We start from the raw sequence: 22,383 nt of genomic DNA, 5'->3' as shown, positions 1-22,383 counted from the left end.
AATGGCGTCGTCTGGGTTAAGGGAGGGTTTAACACATGTTTCCATATGTGATATTTCATAGTGTTTGATGTCTTCATTATTATTCTACAATGACGAAAATTGTTAAAAAAAAACAGGAATGAGTCGGTGTATTCAAACGTAAGACTGGTCCTGTACATATGTTTAAATGTATCTACGTGTCTGTGTGTGTGTGTATGTATATACATATATATGTGTATATATATACACACACACACACACCCGTGTCCATAGAGTATATTATGTTCGACAACATATTGAAACATCAACCAAAATGAATATATCTATATGTATGTAAACATGTTTTCCTTGAGAACAATTACAGAGCGGAAAAGCTTCATATGACACCAAACATTCTAGATAATACAGAGGCCTGGCTTGGGCTAACATTTTATCAATTACTTTCTCAACAAATGGAAAATACACGTCAACAATCCTTCCTCCAAAGGACCATTCGATGGATTCAGTTTTGTGAAAATCCCCCACATAATGTTTCATATGGAATCACTATAGACTATTAGGTTACTGTGTAAGAGCAGATACGAGTCTCTCAGAGAGGACGGAACAAATACATCCAGGTTGCTCCCTCTTGACTCTAAATGAGCTGTCAATGCAAAACAGACAGACGGACGGACGGACGGACGGACGGACGGACGGACGGACGGACGGACGGACGGACGGACGGACGGACGGACGGACGGACGGACGGACGGACGGACGGACGACAGACAGACAGACAGACAGACAGACAGACAGACAGACAGACAGACAGACAGACAGACAGACAGACAGACAGACAGACAGACAGACAGACAGACAGACAGACAGACAGACAGACAGACAGAGGGTGTCAGAATACAAAAATAATTATGTTAAAGTTGTATGGTGCCAAGTTATTAGTGGAATGTCTAGGGCCAGACAAAATGAATAACAGTATTCAGCAGTGTGTGATGCTCATCCATCATTCAGACCCAGAGTACATTTCCCAAATCTTTAATCCAACTAAAATAAGGATTTGGAACTGGGAAATCTCCTTAACCTGCCACAGAGAAAGAGACTGACATCTAGGTTGTGTCCCCAATGGCACCCTATTCCCTCGGTAGTGCACTACTATTGACCAAGGCCATATAATGTAGTGCACTACTATTGACCAGGGCCATATAATGTAGTGCACTACTATTGACCAGGGCCCATAAGGACCAAATGTGCTTGTAGGTTGCCATTTGGGATGGAAAACCTAGAGAATAGAGTTGAGGGAGTTCATTGATATTATATATATATATAAACTACCATCAGGGGCCTCGGGATCAGCCAAAGCCACAAACAAGCACCTGGATCTAGAGGCAATTCACAGAGAATTATCTACCAATGTGGATGACAGGGAGGACTGGAGAACAGGCACCATTTTACTCACGGAAAACAGTGTTGAAAAGACCATACTATGCATTCATTTCAAAACTTCTAATAACCTATGTGGTTGTTAAGTTGATAAAGCTCACATCTGTTCTCCGGTATTCAGAATGAATCAGATCTCATTTTGAACAGACTGCCATGCAGAACGTGGAGTGACAGTCAGATCTCATTTTGAACAGACTGCCATGCAGAATGTGGAGTGACAGTCAGATCTCATTTTGAACAGACTGCCATGCAGAACGTGGAGTGACAGTCAGATCTCATTTTGAACAGACTGCCATGCAGAACGTGGAGTGACAGTCAGATCTCATTTTGAACAGACTGCCATGCAGAACGTGGAGTGACAGTCAGATCTCATTTTGAACAGACTGCCATGCAGAATGTGGAGTGACAGTCAGATCTCATTTTGAACAGACTGCCATGCAGAACGTGGAGTGACAGTCAGATCTCATTTTGAACAGACTGCCATGCAGAACGTGGAGTGACAGTCAGATCTCATTTTGAACAGACTGCCATGCAGAATGTGGAGTGACAGTCAGATCTCATTTTGAACAGACTGCCATGCAGAACGTGGAGTGACAGTCAGATCTCATTTTGAACAGACTGCCATGCAGAACGTGGAGTGACAGTCAGATCTCATTTTGAACAGACTGCCATGCAGAACGTGGAGTGACAGTCAGATCTCATTTTGAACAGACTGCCATGCAGAATGTGGAGTGACAGTCAGATCTCATTTTGAACAGACTGCCATGCAGAATGTGGAGTGACAGTCAGTTTTCACAACTTCTCAGCAATAAATTCTCCCTCCTCCTGTCAAAATGTCCCTCTAGGTCTCACTCCCAGCCGACCTGACAATGGTAAGGTAGAAGCTGTTGCTAACAGACAGTCTATTCTCTGATTAGAGACAAGACAGGCTCCCTCCCTCGTAAACCAAATTGCCCTTAAACATAGTGGAATGTTACAAACCGCAGACTGTTGAAACCTGTAAACAAAGAACTACTCAAAGAAAGCTTCACCCTATTCAAATCTAGTCATGCACACTCCGCACGTTTCCTGCAATGCCAATGAGTGGGAATGGGGTCATATTTTGTCTATCTGTGCTCTCTTGCACAGACAGACAACACATTCAGCTGGGGGAGGGGCCTAAATGAGGTATTCAGATTCAGTTTTGCCACAGGCCATCTGATCAGCTCCTCCGAACATCATTCCTCTATCTTTATAGCCGTGTAAGGAGCTGCTGCAGGACTTCTAAGATCATTTCTGACTACGAAGACAAGCAGATCTGTCCTCTCCTGTAACTCACAGTTGTCAGTCTCACCTCAACGTGTACTCCATGTAACTTTTATTAAGACTGTTGAACACAGGAAAGAATGGCAACTATATAAAATATAAGCACTTTTTATATTGTCAATGGACCAAATCTGTCACCTTCATCATGAACTAGATTATCAGGAAATCTGTCACCTTCATCATGAACTAGATTATCAGGAAATCTGTCACCTTCATCATGAACTAGATTATCAGGAAATCTGTCACCTTCATCATGAACTAGATTATCAGGAAATCTGTCACCTTCATCATGAACTAGATTATCAGGAAATCTGTTACCTTCATCATGAACTAGATTATCAGGAAATCTGTCACCTTCATCATGAACTAGATTATCAGGAAATCTGTCACCTTCATCATGAACTAGATTATCAGGAAATCTGTCACCTTCATCATGAACTAGATTATCAGGAAATCTGTCACCTTCATCATGAACTAGATTATCAGGAAATCTGTCACCTTCATCATGAACTAGATTATCAGGAAATCTGTCACCTTCATCATGAACTAGATTATCAGGAAATCTGTCACCTTCATCATGAACTAGATTATCAGGAAATCTGTCACCTTCATCATGAACTAGATTATCAGGAAATCTGTCACCTTCATCATGAACTAGATTATCAGGAAAAAGCAAATGCAGAACAGAAACAGATAATAGAGAATTGATTCCGTACCGGCAAGTTATAACATTTAATACCAGTGGTTCAATTTCCACGTTACTCTAATTGATTTTAATTAAGATGAGAGCATGATTAGCTAACTGGCAGATGGCAACAGTCCTTTATAATGGTCACCAACACAGTCTACCACTACTACCTTATAGTAACCTAGAACACAGTCTACCACTACTACCTTATAGTAACCCAGAACACAGTCTACCACTACTACCTTATAGTAACCTAGAACACAGTCTATCACTACTACCTTATAGTAACCTAGAACACAGTCTACTACTACCTTATAGTAACCTAGAACACAGTCTATCACTACTACCTTATAGTAACCTAGAACACAGTCTACTACTACCTTATAGTAACCTAGAACACAGTCTATCACTACTACCTTATAGTAACCTAGAACACAGTCTATCACTACTACCTTATAGTAACCTAGAACACAGTCTATCACTACTACCTTATAGTAACCTAGAACACAGTCTATCACTACTACCTTATAGTAACCTAGAACACAGTCTATCACTACTACCTTATAGTAACCTAGAACACAGTCTACCACTACTACCTTATAGTAACCTAGAACACAGTCTATCACTACTACCTTATAGTAACCTAGAACACAGTCTATCACTACTACCTTATAGTAACCTAGAACACAGTCTATCACTACTACCTTATAGTAACCTAGAACACAGTCTACCACTACTACCTTATAGTAACCTAGAACACAGTCTACCACTACTACCTTATAGTCACCCAGAACACAGCCTACCACTACCTTATAGTAACCCAGAACGCAGCCTACCACTACCTTATAGTAACCTAGAACACAGTCTACCACTACCTTATAGTAACCCAGAACACAGCCTACCACTACCTTATAGTAACCTAGAACACAGTCTACCACTACCTTATAGTAACTCTACCACTACCTTATAGTAACCCAGAACACAGTCTACCACTACCTTATAGTAACTCTACCACTACCTTATAGTAACCCAGAACACAGCCTACCACTACCTTATAGTAACCTAGAACACAGTCTACCACTACCTTATAGTAACCCAGAACACAGCCTACCACTACCTTATAGTAACCTAGAACACAGTCTACCACTACCTTATAGTAACTCTACCACTACCTTATAGTCACCCAGAACACAGCCTACCACTACCTTATAGTCACCCAGAACACAGTCTACCACTACTACCTTATAGTCACCCAGAACACAGTCTACCACTACCTTATAGTAACTCTACCACTACTACCTTATAGTCACCCAGAACACAGCCTACCACTACCTTATAGTCACCCAGAACACAGTCTACCACTACCTTATAGTAACCCAGAACACAGTCTATCACTACCTTATAGTAACTCTACCACTACTACCTTATAGTCACCCAGAACACAGCCTACCACTACCTTATAGTAACTCTACCACTAACTTATAGTAACCCAGAACACAGTCTACCACTACCTTATAGTAACCCAGAACACAGCCTACCACTACCTTATAGTAACCTAGAACACAGTCTACCACTACCTTATAGTAACCCAGAACACAGCCTACCACTACCTTATAGTAACCTAGAACACAGTCTACCACTACCTTATAGTAACTCTACCACTACTGCCTTATAGTCACCCAGAACACAGCCTACCACTACCTTATAGTCACCCAGAACACAGCCTAACACTACCTTATAGTAACCCAGAACACAGTTTACCACTACCGTATAGTCACCCAGAACACAGTCTACCACTACCTTAGTCACCCAGAACACAGTCTACCACTACCTTAGTCACCCAGAACACAGTCTACCACTACCTTATAGTCACCCAGAACACAGTCTACCACTACCTTATAGTAACCCAGAACACAGTCTATCACTACCTTATAGTAACTCTACCACTACTACCTTATAGTCACCCAGAACACAGCCTACCACTACCTTATAGTCACCCAGAACACAGTCTACCACTACCTTATAGTAACCCAGAACACAGCCTACCACTACCTTATAGTAACTCTACTACTACCTTATAGTAACCCAGAACACAGCCTAACACTACCTTATAGTAACTCTACCACTACCTTATAGTCACCCAGAACACAGCCTACCACTACCTTATAGTCACCCAGAACACAGTCTACCACTACCTTATAGTCACCCAGAACACAGCCTACCACTACCTTATAGTAACTCTACTACTACCTTATAGTAACCCAGAACACAGCCTAACACTACCTTATAGTAACTCTACCACTACCTTATAGTCACCCAGAACACAGCCTACCACTACCTTATAGTCACCCAGAACACAGTCTACCACTACCTTATAGTCACCCAGAACACAGTCCACTACCTTCCAGTAGAAGAGGACTTCCAAGGTAATGGCATACCTTTGTGTAATCCTTGCAATCCTTTCAATATTATTCCACTCATGGTTTTCATTAGAATGGCTGAATGAGGCCTGACTGGGGGTAGTTTGCATGTGTTGGACCCATTCCCACTTGTGTGTGTTTGTTTGGCCAGGCAGAGCAGTCAGAGTCCGAACTCAACGTATTCTATATCACTTGTGCCTCAAAGACAACAGGCATTTATGAGGAGAGCCCTTTAACCCTGGGGTGAAAGCCTGGATTCTGGTCTTTACATGTCAAAAAGCTGCGACCACAGGGGGAACAAAAGGTTTACAGGCTCTTTGGAGAACCTTTACTTCTGCCAACAGAGTCTTGTCGTGATTCATCAAGAAGCCATTTGGGTAATTCCAAAGAATTCCGGCATTTGGCTTGAAATGTGGCTTAAAAGTACAGTATGTTACCTTCTTCTTACAACATGGCATAATGTTACAACATTCTATAACTTACAGGCTTAAGATCAATTAGACCTAGAGCAAAAACAACTCCAACGTTCTCCAACATTCTATAACTTACAGGCTTAAGATCAATTAGACCTAGAGCAAAAACAACTCCAACGTTCTCCAACATTCTATAATTTACAGGCTTAAGATCAATTAGACCTAGAGCAAAAACAACTCCAACGTTCTCCAACATTCTATAACTTACAGGCTCAAGATCAATTAGACCTAGAGCAAAAACAACTCCAACGTTCTCCAACATTCTATAACTTACAGGCTTAAGATCAATTAGACCTAGAGCAAAAACAACTCCAACGTTCTCCAACATTCTATAACTTACAGGCTTAAGATCAATTAGACCTAGAGCAAAAACAACTCCAACGTTCTCCAACATTCTATAACTTACAGGCTTAAGATCAATTAGACCTAGAGCAAAAACAACTCCAACGTTCTCCAACATTCTATAATTTACAGGCTTAAGATCAATTAGACCTAGAGCAAAAACAATTCCAATGTTCTCCAACATTCTATAATTTACAGGCTTAAGATCAATTAGACCTAGAGCAAAAACAACTCCAACGTTCTCCAACATTCTATAATTTACAGGCTTAAGATCAATTAGACCTAGAGCAAAAACAACTCCAATGTTCTCCAACATTCTATAATTTACAGGCTTAAGATCAATTAGACCTAGAGCAAAAACAACTCCGACGTTCTCCAACATTCTATAATTTACAGGCTTAAGATCAATTAGACCTAGAGCAAAAACAACTCCAACGTTCTCCAACATTCTATAATTTACAGGCTTAAGATGAATTAGACCTAGAGCAAAAACAACTCCAACGTTCTCCAACATTCTATAATTTACAGGCTTAAGATCAATTAGACCTAGAGCAAAAACAACTCCAACGTTCTCCAACATTCTATAATTTACAGGCTTAAGATCAATTAGACCTAGAGCAAAAACAACTCCAACGTTCTCCAACATTCTATAATTTACAGGCTTAAGATCAATTAGACCTAGAGCAAAAACAACTCCAACGTTCTCCAACATTCTATAACTTACAGGCTTAAGATCAATTAGACCTAGAGCAAAAACAACTCCAACGTTCTCCAACATTCCTCCATACAATAAAAAGAACAAGGACCCTTGATGTGCAATTTAGTGATTTTTTTTCAATTTTTCACTCCCCTTCACTGAGCAGCTTGAAACAATGTCTCCGGCAGAGTGAATTCCTAGCTCCCCAGAGAACCATTTAATCCTGATCTTCTCTACAAGCACAGGGATCATCTCAATGTACATCAGACAGGGGCCGCTTGATCAAAGTAGTAAATCAGTCAGTCTCACACGTCACAAGGCCCAGCATACACAGGCATCTGAAGAGATAAACATGGGTATGATATTAGGACCCTGGGCCTGCATCCCACAACCTACTGTCTTCCTGTCCTGATAAGATGGCTGGGGTTCAGATCAGAAACGTCATCTAATTCTGAAACAAATATACACAACAACATGTATACTACTACAACATGAATACTACTACAACATGAATACTACAAGAACATGAATACTACAACAACATGTATACTACTACAACATGAATACTACTACAACATGTATACTACAACAACATGTATACTACAACAACATGAATACTACTACAACATGAATACTACAACAACATGAATACTACTACAACATGTATACTACTACAGCATGAATACTACAACATGTATACTACTACAACATGTATACTACTACAACATGAATACTACAACAACATGAATACTACAACAACATGAATACTACAACTACATGAATACTACAACAACATGAATACTACAACTACATGAATACTACAACAGCATGAATACTACAACATGTATACTACTACAACATGTATACTACAACAGCAACAACATGAATACTACAACTACATGAATACTACAACAGCAACAACATGTATACTACAACAACATGAATACTACAACAACATGAATACTACAACAACATGAATACTACAACAACATGTATACTACAACAACATGAATACTACAACAACAACATGTATACAACAACAGCATGAACACTACAACAACAACAACATGAATACTACAACAACATGTATACTACAACAACATGAATACAACAACAGCCGGTATACTACAACATGTGTACCATAGTTCTACTAAAGGACACTGTACCATAGTTCGAATGAAGGACACAGCACCATAGTTCTACGAAAGGACACTGTACCATAGTTCTACTAAAGGACACTGTACCATAGTTCTACTAAAGGACACTGTACCATAGTTCTACGAAAGGACACTGTACCATAGTTCTACGAAAGGACACTGCACCATAGTTCTAATGAAGGACACAGCACCATAGTTCTACTAAAGGACACTGTACCATAGTTCAACTAAAGGACACTAAGGACACAGTACCATAGTTCTATGAAAGGACACTGCACCATAGTTCTACGAAAGGACACTGTACCATAGTTCTACGAAAGGACACTGCACCATAGTTCTACTAAAGGACACTGTACCATAGTTCTACGAAAGGACACTGTACCATAGTTCTACGAAAGGACACTGCACCATAGTTCTACGAAAGGACACTGTACCATAGTTCTACGAAAGGACACTGCACCATAGTTCTACTAAAGGACACTGTACCATAGTTCTACGAAAGGACACTGCACCATAGTTCTAATGAAGGACACAGCACCATAGTTCTACTAAAGGACACTGTACCATAGTTCAACTAAAGGACACTAAGGACACAGTACCATTGTTCTACTAAAGGACACTGTACCATATATCTACTAAAGGACACTGAGAACACTGTACCATAGTTCTACTAAAGGACGCTGAGGACACTGTACCATAGTTCTACTAAAGGACACTGAGGACACTGTACCATAGTTCTAATGAAGGACACTGCACCTTAGTTCTACTAAAGGACACTGTACCATAGTTCAACTAAAGGACACTATACCGTAGTTCTACTAAAGGACGCTGAGGACATTGTACCATAGTTCAACTAAAGGACACTGTACCATAGTTCTACTAAAGGACACTGAGGACACTGTACCATAGTTCTACTAAAGGACACTGAGGACACTATACCATAGTTCTACTAAAGAACACTGAGGACACTGTACCATAGTTCTACTAAAGGACACTGTACCATAGTTCTACTGAAGGACACTGAGGACACTGTACCATAGATCTGCTAATTGACACTGAGGACACTATACCATAGTTCTACTAAAGGACACTGAGGACACTACCATAGTTCTATTAAAGGACACTGAGGACACTGTACCATAGTTCTACTAAAGGACACTGAGGACACAATACCATAGTTCTACTAAAGGACACTGAGGACACTGTACCATCGTTCTACTAAAGGACACTGTACCATAGTTCTACTAAAGGACACTGAGGACACTGTACCATAGTTCTACTAAAGGACACTGAGGACACTGTACCATAGTTATATTGAAGGAAACTAAGGACACTGTACCATAGTTCTACTAAAGGACACTGTACCCTAGTTCTACTAAAGTCAACCATTTTAGCTCTGTTCTTTCCCCCACAGAAAACACCCACCATCCATCGCTAAATGGAATTTTTCGATCCATAATGTAAACGTACAGGGCATTACAGTTTCAGTTAGCAGGAAGAGAGCAGTGCCCCTGACTGTAGCTGGAAGCCCTTTGCATAATGGATCAATGTCTTGGGCTCTGAGCCACATACACAAACAGGATTAGCTTCATACCAACACAAAGCTACACCCACACACACAAATGCAGGCATGCACACACACATGCACACGTCATTAACATGTTACTGCAATGTTCTTAAACTTGACCCATGCTCCTTGCATGCCATTGATTTGCAAAGCAGTGGTGTGATGATCCCAGAAATCCATGTCATAGGTTTATTCATACTAACTTTAACATTGAATATGTACCTCTGAACAAGCAGTGAAAGCCTCATAGAAGACTAGTCACACACAGTCAAACAACACAACACCTGACTGCTCGCTGCTTTACATTGACTTCTATCCATCCATCCATCCACCCATACATCCATCCATCCACCATCCATCCATCCACCATTGATCCATCCCCACATCCATCCATCCCCACATCCAACCATCCCCACATCCATCCATCCATCCATCCATCCCCACAACCATCCATCCATCCATCCCACATCCATCCATCCATCCCCACATCCATCCATCCACAATTAATCCATCCCCCACATCTATCCATCCCCACATCCATCCATCCCCACATCTATCCATCCATCCCCACATCTATCCATCCATCCCCACATCTATCCATCCCCCACATCCATCCATCCACCATTGATCCATCCCCCACATCCATCCATCCATCCCCACATCCATCCATCCCCCACATCAATCGATCCATCCCCACATCCATCCATCCCCACATCCATCCATCCATCCCCACATCCATCCATCCATCCCCACATCCATCCATCCCCACATCCATCCATCCATCCCCACATCCATCCATCCACCATTGATCCATCCCCACATCCATCCATCCATCCCACATCCATCCATCCATCCATCCCCACATCCATCCATCCACAATTAATCCATCCCCCACATCTATCCATCCATCCGCACATCCATCCATCCCCACATCCATCCATCCATCCATCCCCCACATCCATCCATCCAACCATCCCCCACATCCATCCATCCCCACATCCATCCACCCATCCAACCATCTATCCCCACATCCATCCATCCATCCCCCACATCCACCCATCTATCCCCACATCCATCCCCCACATCCATCCACCCATCCCCCACATCCATCCATCCATCCCCCACATCCATCCATCCATCCCCCACATCCATCCACCCATCCACCCATCTATCCCCACATCCATCCCCCACATCCATCCACCCATCTATCCCCACATCCATCCATCCATCCCCCACATCCATCCACCCATCCACCCATCTATCCCCACATCCATCCATCCATCCCCCACATCCACCCATCTATCCCCACATCCATCCCCCACATCCATCCACCCATCCACCCATCTATCCCCACATCCATCCCCCACATCCATCCACCCATCTATCCCCACATCCATCCATCCATCCCCCACATCCATCCACCCATCCACCCATCTATCCCCACATCCATCCATCCATCCCCCACATCCACCCATCTATCCCCACATCCATCCCCCACATCCATCCATCCAACCATCCCCCACATCCATCCATCCCCACATCCATCCACCCATCCACCCATCTATCCCCACATCCATCCATCCATCCCCCACATCCACCCATCTATCCCCAACTCCATCCACCCATCCCCCACATCCATCATCCATCCCCCACATCCATCCATCCCCACATCTTCCATCCCCCCAACCATCCAACATTCATCCATCCATCATCCATCCATCCATCCATATCCCATCTATCCATCTATCCATATCTCATCCATCCATCCATATCCCATCCATCCATCTATATCCCATCTATCCATATCTCATCCGTCCATCCATATCCCTCCCATCCATCCATATCCCATCCATATCCCCTCCCATCTATCCATCCATATCCCATCTATCCATCCATATCCCATCCATCCATCCATATCCCATCTATCCATCCATATCCCATCCATCCATCTATATCCCATCTATCCATATCTCATCCATCCATCCATATCCCTCCCATCCATCCATATCCCATCTATCCATCCATATCCCCTCCCATCCATCCATATCCCATCTATCCATCCATATCCCATCTATCCATCCATATCCCATCCATCCATCCATATCCCATCCATCCATCCATTTCCCATCTATTCATCCATATCTCATCCATCCATCCATATCCCATCCATCCATCCATATCACACCCATCCATCCCCACATCCATCCATCCATCCATCCCCACATCTATCCATCCATCCCCACATCTATCCATCCATCCCCACATCTATCCATCCCCCACATCCATCCATCCACCATTGATCCATCCCCCACATCTATCCATCCATCCGCACATCCATCCATCCCCCACATCCATCCCCACATCCATCCATCCCCACATCTATCCATCCATCCCCACATCTATCCATCCATCCCCACATCTATCCATCCCCCACATCCATCCATCCACCATTGATCCATCCCCCACATCCATCCATCCATCCCCACATCCATCCATCCCCCACATCCATCGATCCATCCCCACATCCATCCATCCCCACATCCATCCATTCATCCCCACATCCATCCATCCATCCATCCCCACATCCATCCATCCCCACATCCATCCATCCATCCCCACATCCATCCATCCACCATTGATCCATCCCCACATCCATCCATCCATCCCACATCCATCCATCCATCCATCCCCACATCCATCCATCCACAATTAATCCATCCCCCACATCTATCCATCCATCCGCACATCCATCCATCCATCCATCCCCCACATCCATCCATCCAACCATCCCCCACATCCATCCATCCCCACATCCATCCACCCATCCACCCATCTATCCCCACATCCATCCATCCATCCCCCACATCCACCCATCTATCCCCCACATCCATCCCCCACATCCATCCACCCATCCCCCACATCCATCCATCCATCCCCCACATCCATCCACCCATCCACCCATCTATCCCCACATCCATCCATCCATCCCCCACATCCACCCATCTATCCCCACATCCATCCCCCACATCCATCCATCCAACCATCCCCCACATCCATCCATCCCCACATCCATCCACCCATCCACCCATCTATCCCCACATCCATCCATCCATCCCCCACATCCACCCATCTATCCCCACATCCATCCCCCAACTCCATCCACCCATCCCCCACATCAATCCATCCATCCCCCACATCCATCCATCCCCACATCTTCCATCCCCCCAACCATCCAACATTCATCCATCCATCATCCATCCATCCATCCATATCCCATCCATCCATATCCCAAACATCCATCCCTCCATATCCCATCCATCCATCCATATCCCATCCATCCATATCCCATCTATCCATCTATATCCCATCTATCCATATCTCATCCATCCATCCATATCCCATCCATCCATCTATATATCCCATCTATCCATATCTCATCCGTCCATCCATATCCCTCCCATCCATCCATATCCCATCCATATCCCCTCCCATCTATCCATCCATATCCCATCCATCCATCCATATCCCATCCATCCATCTATATATCCCATCTATCCATATCTCATCCGTCCATCCATATCCCTCCCATCCATCCATATCCCATCCATATCCCCTCCCATCCATCCCTCCATATCCCATCCATCCATCCATATCCCATCCATCCATATCCCATCTATCCATCTATATCCCATCTATCCATATCTCATCCATCCATCCATATCCCATCCATCCATCTATATATCCCATCTATCCATATCTCATCCGTCCATCCATATCCCTCCCATCCATCCATATCCCATCCATATCCCCTCCCATCTATCCATCCATATCCCATCTATCCATCCATATCCCATCCATCCATCCATATCCCATCTATCCATCCATATCCCATCCATCCATCTATATCCCATCTATCCATATCTCATCCATCCATCCATATCCCTCCCATCCATCCATATCCCATCTATCCATCCATATCCCCTCCCATCCATCCATATCCCATCTATCCATCCATATCCCATCTATCCATCCATATCCCATCCATCCATCCATATCCCATCCATCCATCCATATCCCATCTATTCATCCATATCTCATCCATCCATCCATATCCCATCCATCCATCCATATCACACCCATCCATCCATGCATATCCCATCCACCCATATCCCACCCACCAATCTATCCATCCATATCCCATCCATCCATATCCCACCCATCCATCCATATCCCATCCATCGATCCATATCGCACCCATCAATCCATCCATATCCCATCCATCCATATCCCACCCATCAATCCATCCATATCCTACCCATCCATATCCCACCCATCAATCCATCCATATCCTACCCATCAATATCCCACCCATCAATTCATCCATATCCCACCCATCAATCCATCCCTATCCCATCCATCCATATCCCACCCATCAATCATCCCTATCCCATCCACCCATATCCCACCCATCCATCCATATCCCACCCATCAATCCATCCATATCCCATAAACCCATATCCCACCCATCCATCCATCCATATCCCACCCATCAATCCATCCATATCCCACCCATCAATCCATCCCTATCCCATCCATCCATATCCCACCCATCCATCAATCCATCCTTATCCCACCCATCCATCCATCCATATCCCACCTATCAATCCATCCATATCCCACCCATCCATCCATATCCCATCCATCCATCCATATCTCACCCATCAATCCATCCATATCCCATCCATCCATATCCCACCCATCAATCCATCCATATCCTACCCATCCATATCCCACCCATCAATCCATCCATATCCCATCCATCCATATCCCACTCATCAATCCATCCCTATCCCATCCATCCATATCCCACCCATCCATCCATCCATCCATATCCCACCCACCCATCCATCCATCCATATCCCACCCATCCATCCATCCATATCCCACCCATCCATCCATCCATATCCCACCCATCCATCCATCCATATCCCATCCATCCATCCATATCCCACCCATGTCACACACATCCATATCACACCCATCCATATCACACCCATCCATCCATCCATCCATATCCCATTCATCCATCCATATCCCACCCATATAACACCCATCCATCCATCCATATCCCATCCATCCATCCATATCACACCCATCCATCCCTATCACACCCATCCATATCCCACCCATCAATCCATCCATATCCTACCCATCCATATCCCACCCATCAATCCATCCATATCCCATCCATCCATATCCCACTCATCAATCCATCCCTATCCCATCCATCCATATCCCACCCATCCATCCATCCATCCATATCCCACCCACCCATCCATCCATCCATATCCCACCCATCCATCCATCCATATCCCATCCATCCATCCATATCCCATCCATCCATCCATATCCCACCCATGTCACACACATCCATATCACACCCATCCATATCACACCCATCCATCCATCCATCCATATCCCATTCATCCATCCATATCCCACTCATATAACACCCATCCATCCATCCATATCCCATCCATCCATCCATATCCCACCCATCCATCCATCCATATCCCATCCATCCATCCATATCCCATCCATCCATATCCCACCCATCCATCCATCCATATCCCACCCACCCATCAATCCATCCATACCCACCCATCAATCCATCCATATCCCGCCCATCCATCCATCCATATCCCATCCATCCATCCATATCCCACCCATGTCACACCCATCCATATCACACCGATCCATATCACACCCACCCATCCACCCACCCACCCATCCATCCATATCCCATTCATCCATCCATATCCCACCCATATAACACCCATCCATCCATCCATATCCCATCCATCCATATCCCATCCATCCATCTATATCACACCCATCCATCCATATCCCACCCATCCATCCATCCATATCCCACCCACCCATCCATCCATATCCCATTCATTCATCCATATCCCACCCATGTCACACCCATCCATATCCCACCCATCCACCCATTTCCCACCCATCCAGAAATCCCATTCTTTCAACAGGATAAATCCTCACATCCATCCCATCCCCACATCTATCCATCCATCCCCACATCTATCCATCCCCCACATCCATCCATCCATCCATCCCATCCCCACATCTATCCATCCATCCCCACATCTATCCATCCATCCCCACATCTATCCATCCCCCACATCCATCCATCCACCATTGATCCATCCCCCACATCTATCCATCCATCCGCACATCCATCCATCCCCCACATCCATCCATCCCCACATCCATCCATCCCATCCCCACATCTATCCATCCATCCCCACATCTATCCATCCATCCCCACATCTATCCATCCCCCACATCCATCCATCCACCATTGATCCATCCCCACATCTATCCATCCATCCGCACATCCATCCATCCCCCACATCCATCCATCCCCACATCTATCCATCCATCCCCACATCCATCCATCCCCACATCTATCCATCCATCCCCACATCTATCCATCCATCCCCACATCCATCCATCCACCATTGATCCATCCCCCACATCTATCCATCCATCCGCACATCCACCCATCCCCCACATCCATCCATCCCCCACATCCATCCATCCATCCCCACATCCATCGATCCATCCCCACATCCATCCATCCATCCCTACATCCATCCATCCATCCCCACATCCATCCATCCATCCGCACATCCATCCATCCATCCCCACATCCATCCATCCCCACATCCATCCATCCATCCCCACATCCATCCATCCCCACATCCATCCATCCACAATTGATCCATCCCCAAATCCATCCATCCATCCATCCCACATCCATCCATCCATCCCCACATCCATCCATTCATCCCCACATCCATCCATCCACAATTGATCCATCCCCCACATCTATCCATCCATCCGCACATCCATCCATCCCCACATCCATCCATCCATCCCCCACATCCATCCATCCATCCATCCCCCACATCCATCCATCCCCACATCCATCCCCCACATCCATCCATCCATCCCCCACATCCATCCATTCATCCCCCACATCCATCCACCCATCCACCCATCTATCCCCACATCCATCCCCCACATCCATCCCCCACATCCATCCACCCATCCCCCACATCCATCCATCCATCCCCCACATCCATCCATCCATCCCCCACATCCATCCACCCATCCACCCATCTATCCCCACATCCACCCCCCACATCCATCCACCCATCTATCCCCACATCCATCCATCCATCCCCCACATCCATCCACCCATCCACCCATCTATCCCCACATCCATCCAACCATCCATCCCCCACATCCACCCATCTATCCCTACATCCATCCCCCACATCCATCCATCCATCCCCCACATCCATCGACCCATCCCCCACATCCATCCACCCATCCCCACATCCATCCATCCATCCCCCACATCCAACCACCCATCCCCCACATCCCCACATCAAAAATCCCCACATCCATCCATCCCAAAATCATCCATCCCCACATCCATCCATCCATGTGGGGGATGGATGGATGGGTGGGGATGGATGGATGGATGGATGGATGGGTGTGATATGGATGGGTGTGACATGGGTGGGATATGGATGGATCTCCCACATCCATCCATCCATCCCCACATCCATCCATCCATCCCCCACATCCATCCATCCATCCCCAAATCATCCATCCCCACATCCATCTCCCACATCCATCCATCCCGACATCTTCCATCCCCCCAACCATCCAACATCCATCCATCCATCCATCCATATCCCATCCATCCATATCCCAAACATCCATCCCTCCATATCCCATCCATCCATCCATATCCCATCTATCCATCTATATCCCATCTATCCATATCTCATCCATCCATATCCCATCCATCCATCTATATCCCATCTATCCATATCTCATCCATCCATCCATATCCCTCCCATCCATCCATATCCCATCTATCCATCCATATCCCCTCCCATCTGACCCATGTCACACCCATCCATATCACACCCATCCATATCACACCCACCCATCCACCCACCCATCCATCCATATCCCATTCATCCATCCATATCCCACCCATATCCCATCCATCCATCTATATCACACCCATCCATCCATATCCCACCCATCCATCCATCCATCCATCCATATCCCACCCACCCATCCATCCATCCATCCATATCCCACCCACCCATCCATCCATCCATATCCCATTCATTCATCCATATCCCACCCATCCATCCATATCCCATCCATCCATCCATATCCCATCCATATCACACCCATCCATATCCCATCCATCCATCCATATCCCACCCATCCATCCATCCATATCCCATCCATCCATCCATGTCCCATCCATCCATCCATATCCCACCCATCCATCCATCCATATCCCACCCATCCATATTCCACCCATGTCACACCCATCCATATCCCACCCATCCACCCATTTCCCACCCATCCAGAAATCCCATTCTTTCAACAGGATAAATCCCCACATCCATCCATCCATCCATCCATCCCATCCCCACATCTATCCATCCATCCCCACATCTATCCATCCCCCACATCCATCCACATCTCACCTGTAAATACATCACTTCCCAAGAGCATGAGGCGATGGTCATAACGGATCAGTATTGTTTTCAGTAAGTGGTTTCCACTGGTCGGTAGTTTGACTATGACAGAGGAGCTATCAGCCATGGTTTGCATCCCAAATTGCACCCTATTCCCTATATAGTGCACTACGTTTGACTAGGGCCCTGGAATAGGGCACTTGGGTTTTGACGATGACCCATCGGGCTCTGGTCAAAAGTAGTGGACTATGCACAACAGTACATAGGGAATAGGGGCCATTTGACATAGGAAGAACAGGTTCTAAGGTATGATGCTGAAAACAGTTGTAGGGTTGGGGGCGGGGCATGTTGGCAGCTTAATATCCATATAATTCATCAAATTGCTTGCTTTAATCCAGGGTTTACGGACACAGCAAACTCTGCTTTTGCAAACACACTGCAGCTTTATAGGAGAATACTGCGTAGTGTTTATGACCTCTATATCCACATAGAGAAACAAGTCTATAGGACGTGATGGTTTACCCATTGAATGGTCCTTTTTTTTCACAATCAAAGTTCCCACAGTCAAAAAAATAAACAGGCACTTAATTGGTTAGACATCTTTCAATGATCAAAGTGCATTATACCAGTGCATTATAATGAAAGAATACTTCAAAATGAGTTGAGAATGATAATGTCTTCACTATGTGTAATTACTGTGTAATCATTCATTTTCTGGTGGATCCTTCAGACCAGATGTGGAAACATCAAGCCAAGTAGGATCTGCTATAGATATTCTGTTCAGATGGTGTCTAAGTAGGATTTTCTGCCATTCCATTCAGATGGTGTCTAAGTAGGATCTGCTATAGCTATTCCATTCAGATAAGTAGGATAGGCTGCCATTTCATTCAGATGGTGTCTAAGTAGGATATGCTATAGCTATTCCATTCAGATAAGTAGGATAGGCTGCCATTTCATTCAGATGGTGTCTAAGTAGATTCTGCTATACCTATTCCATTCAGATGGTGTCTAAGTAGGATATGCTATAGCTACTCCGTTCAGATAAGTAGGATGTGCTGCCATTCCATTCAGATGGTGTCTAAGTAGGATCTGCAGCTATTCCATTCAGATGGTGTCTAAGTAGAATCTGCTATACCTATTCCATTCAGATGGTGTCTAAGTAGGATAGGCTATAGCTACTCCGTTCAGATAAGTAGGATGTGCTGCCATTCCATTCAGATGGTGTCTAAGTAGGATATGCAGCTATTCCATTCAGATGGTGTCTAAGTAGAAGTAGGTTCATGTTGATAACCCAACGGTTATTAGCTACTCCGTTCAGATAAGTAGGATGTGCTGCCATTCCATTCAGATGGTGTCTAAGTAGGATATGCAGCTATTCCATTCAGATGGTGTCTAAGTAGAAGTAGGTTCATGTTGATAACCCAACGGTTATTGAACACAACACACAAAGAAACCTCCCGTCGTGTTTGGTAGTCTATCTAACTACCTGGGAGGTTTCGTGCTGTGTGATCACCTGAGATAATAAGAACTGCGTGTCGTCATGATGTTGTATGGACATGTTTATGACGATCGGAGCCTTTAACAGCGCTATCGCCATCTGCCTGTTATCACCGTCACTTCACTTCATGTAGCCTACTGACACGGAATTATTCAGCAACCAAATCCATTCGAAATCTATTTGGAAAATAACCTATTCTTTGGATTGCAAATATGTGAACGGATTTTTTTCTAGGCTACTAACAATAATATGTATTTGTTGACATGCTGATTTAAACCCCATTATGCTAAATATTCATTGAAAAGAATACAACTATCCATCTAGAAAACATTATGTCGTTAAAATCAAGAATGTTAATTGTATTTCAAGTGCTTACCTTGTATATTGACAGCCAGAAGGACTATCCAAACAGTCGCCAACATCGCCATGGCGCTTCCAACTCTCCGGACCTCTGTGATAGCTTCCCCTGAGTGGATGGAATATGTTCAGTCCAGATGATTTAGACCAGGCATGCAACTCGAGCGCAAATTCCAGTCCGTCCGTTGGTTGGGAATACGCCGTTACCTTGAGACCCGAAGTCGATGTGGAACTACTTTCAAACTAATGAATTAATGCGAGCCGACTTGACTGACTAGTTATCCCTACGTTCAGTAGCTCTAAACTACGCAACTCGAAACGGTGAACGGTAGACTGATGAGTAGATCTCCGGCGAGCTGGATAGATATCCACGGCGCAATTTACGCACAACCGAACAACCGAGACGATACGTTCTTATCGGAGTTAGGTGACTGAACGGGGGAATATAAATCGTCCAAATAGAGGCTTATATCGTGGTGAAATCAGGCAGCAGGCTATCCTCAGTCTACCTTGAATCCTGTGTTTCACCCAGTGCTGCAGTTCGCCACTGCCTACCCCCCCTCTAGTATTTTGGAATAGAGGCGAGGGGGCGGGAGGTGCTCGACGTCTCAATGACAAGTTCCAGAAAATACAACGGATAGTTGTTCTGAATTAGTTGCGTCCTTAGCTGCAGATGATATCCAATAGAGGGCAGTTCTGCAACGATCTTCTTTACTTGTTCTGAACGAAACAATAGCCGAAGTTCCCTCTTTCTCCCGGCAATGGAATCAGGAGATATAGTTCTTTTTTCTCCCTCAGTTGACTCAGTAGAAAGAGCTGACTTTTATCCGGTAGTTCATTCGATCAATACTTGTCATTAAATAACCAAAGCTCTTTTCATGAAATAGCCTGCAATCCCGGTATGCGGATTTTCCCACAAAGACGCCACAACCTGAACTGGCACAATGTATCTGACAAGCTCTGAGCACAGATCCAAATCGGTGACGTTAGACGAGGAGGGGCTAGGACTGTCATGAAAACGCATCAGGCAGCAACAGCCAGAAGTAGACTACTTTAGCACCAAACTAAAAAAGTTAACCTATTAGCACGTATATGTAGGCCTATTTCTATATCTCAGTATCTTATTTCCTATTTCTATATCTCAGTATCGTATTTCCTATTTCTATATCTCAGTATCGTATTTCCTATTTCTATATCTCAGTATCTTATTTCCTATTTCTATATCTCAGTATCGTATTTCCTATTTCTATATCTCAATATATTATTTCCTATTTCTATATCTCGGTATCTTATTTCCCATTTCTATATCTTGGTATCCTATTTCCTTTATCTCAGTATCTAATTTCCTATTTCTATATCCAGTTATCTTATTTCCTATTTCTATATCTCAGTATATTATTTAATATTTCCTTTATCTCAGTATCTCATTTCCTATTTTTATATCTCAGTATCTTATTTCCTATTTCTATATCTCAGTGTCTTATTTGCCATTACCCAACGCGACAGGATCATTCTGTTTGATTCTGAAAATGTATGAATAATAAATAAATAAAAAACACAGTGTGTTTATTATCTGGATAATTGTAGCTACCCCGATACCTTTCAGTTTTGACACAACCCCTACCTGAACCTTCCCAGAGCAGGGCAGAGTGGAACAAACAAACTGTTGACCTATTCCATGACATGCAGGTACATTCTAAGTAGTTATCAACATAGAAACAATTATCTTATTATCTTTATTATTATTATTATCATTGCATGTGTACTTCCTACTGTAGTTTTAACATTTCATTGTCAAATGGCATAATTAATAAAGTTAACTTACCGGAGCAACAAACAAATGTTTGTCGGACAAACAAAAAA

The 22,383-nt window shown here is 44.3% G+C and overlaps 1 protein-coding gene across 1 annotated transcript in view; it reads right to left on the bottom strand.

The window, feature by feature from the left end:
• Positions 1–21,468, bottom strand: part of LOC109882569 (nectin-1-like) — a 273,874-nt gene extending 252,406 nt beyond the window's left edge. Inside the window, exon 1 of the mRNA XM_031795369.1 lies at positions 20,540–21,468. Within this exon, the coding sequence (XP_031651229.1) occupies positions 20,540–20,591 (52 nt within the window). The 5' untranslated portion in view covers positions 20,592–21,468. The remainder of the gene's footprint in view (positions 1–20,539) is intronic.
• Positions 21,469–22,383: the final 915 nt, after the last annotated feature.

The sequence above is a fragment of the Oncorhynchus kisutch genome, linkage group LG18 (assembly GCF_002021735.2).
Source record: "Oncorhynchus kisutch isolate 150728-3 linkage group LG18, Okis_V2, whole genome shotgun sequence".
Lineage (NCBI taxonomy): Eukaryota > Metazoa > Chordata > Actinopteri > Salmoniformes > Salmonidae > Oncorhynchus > Oncorhynchus kisutch.
This window is presented reverse-complemented; position numbering and strand designations above follow the sequence as displayed.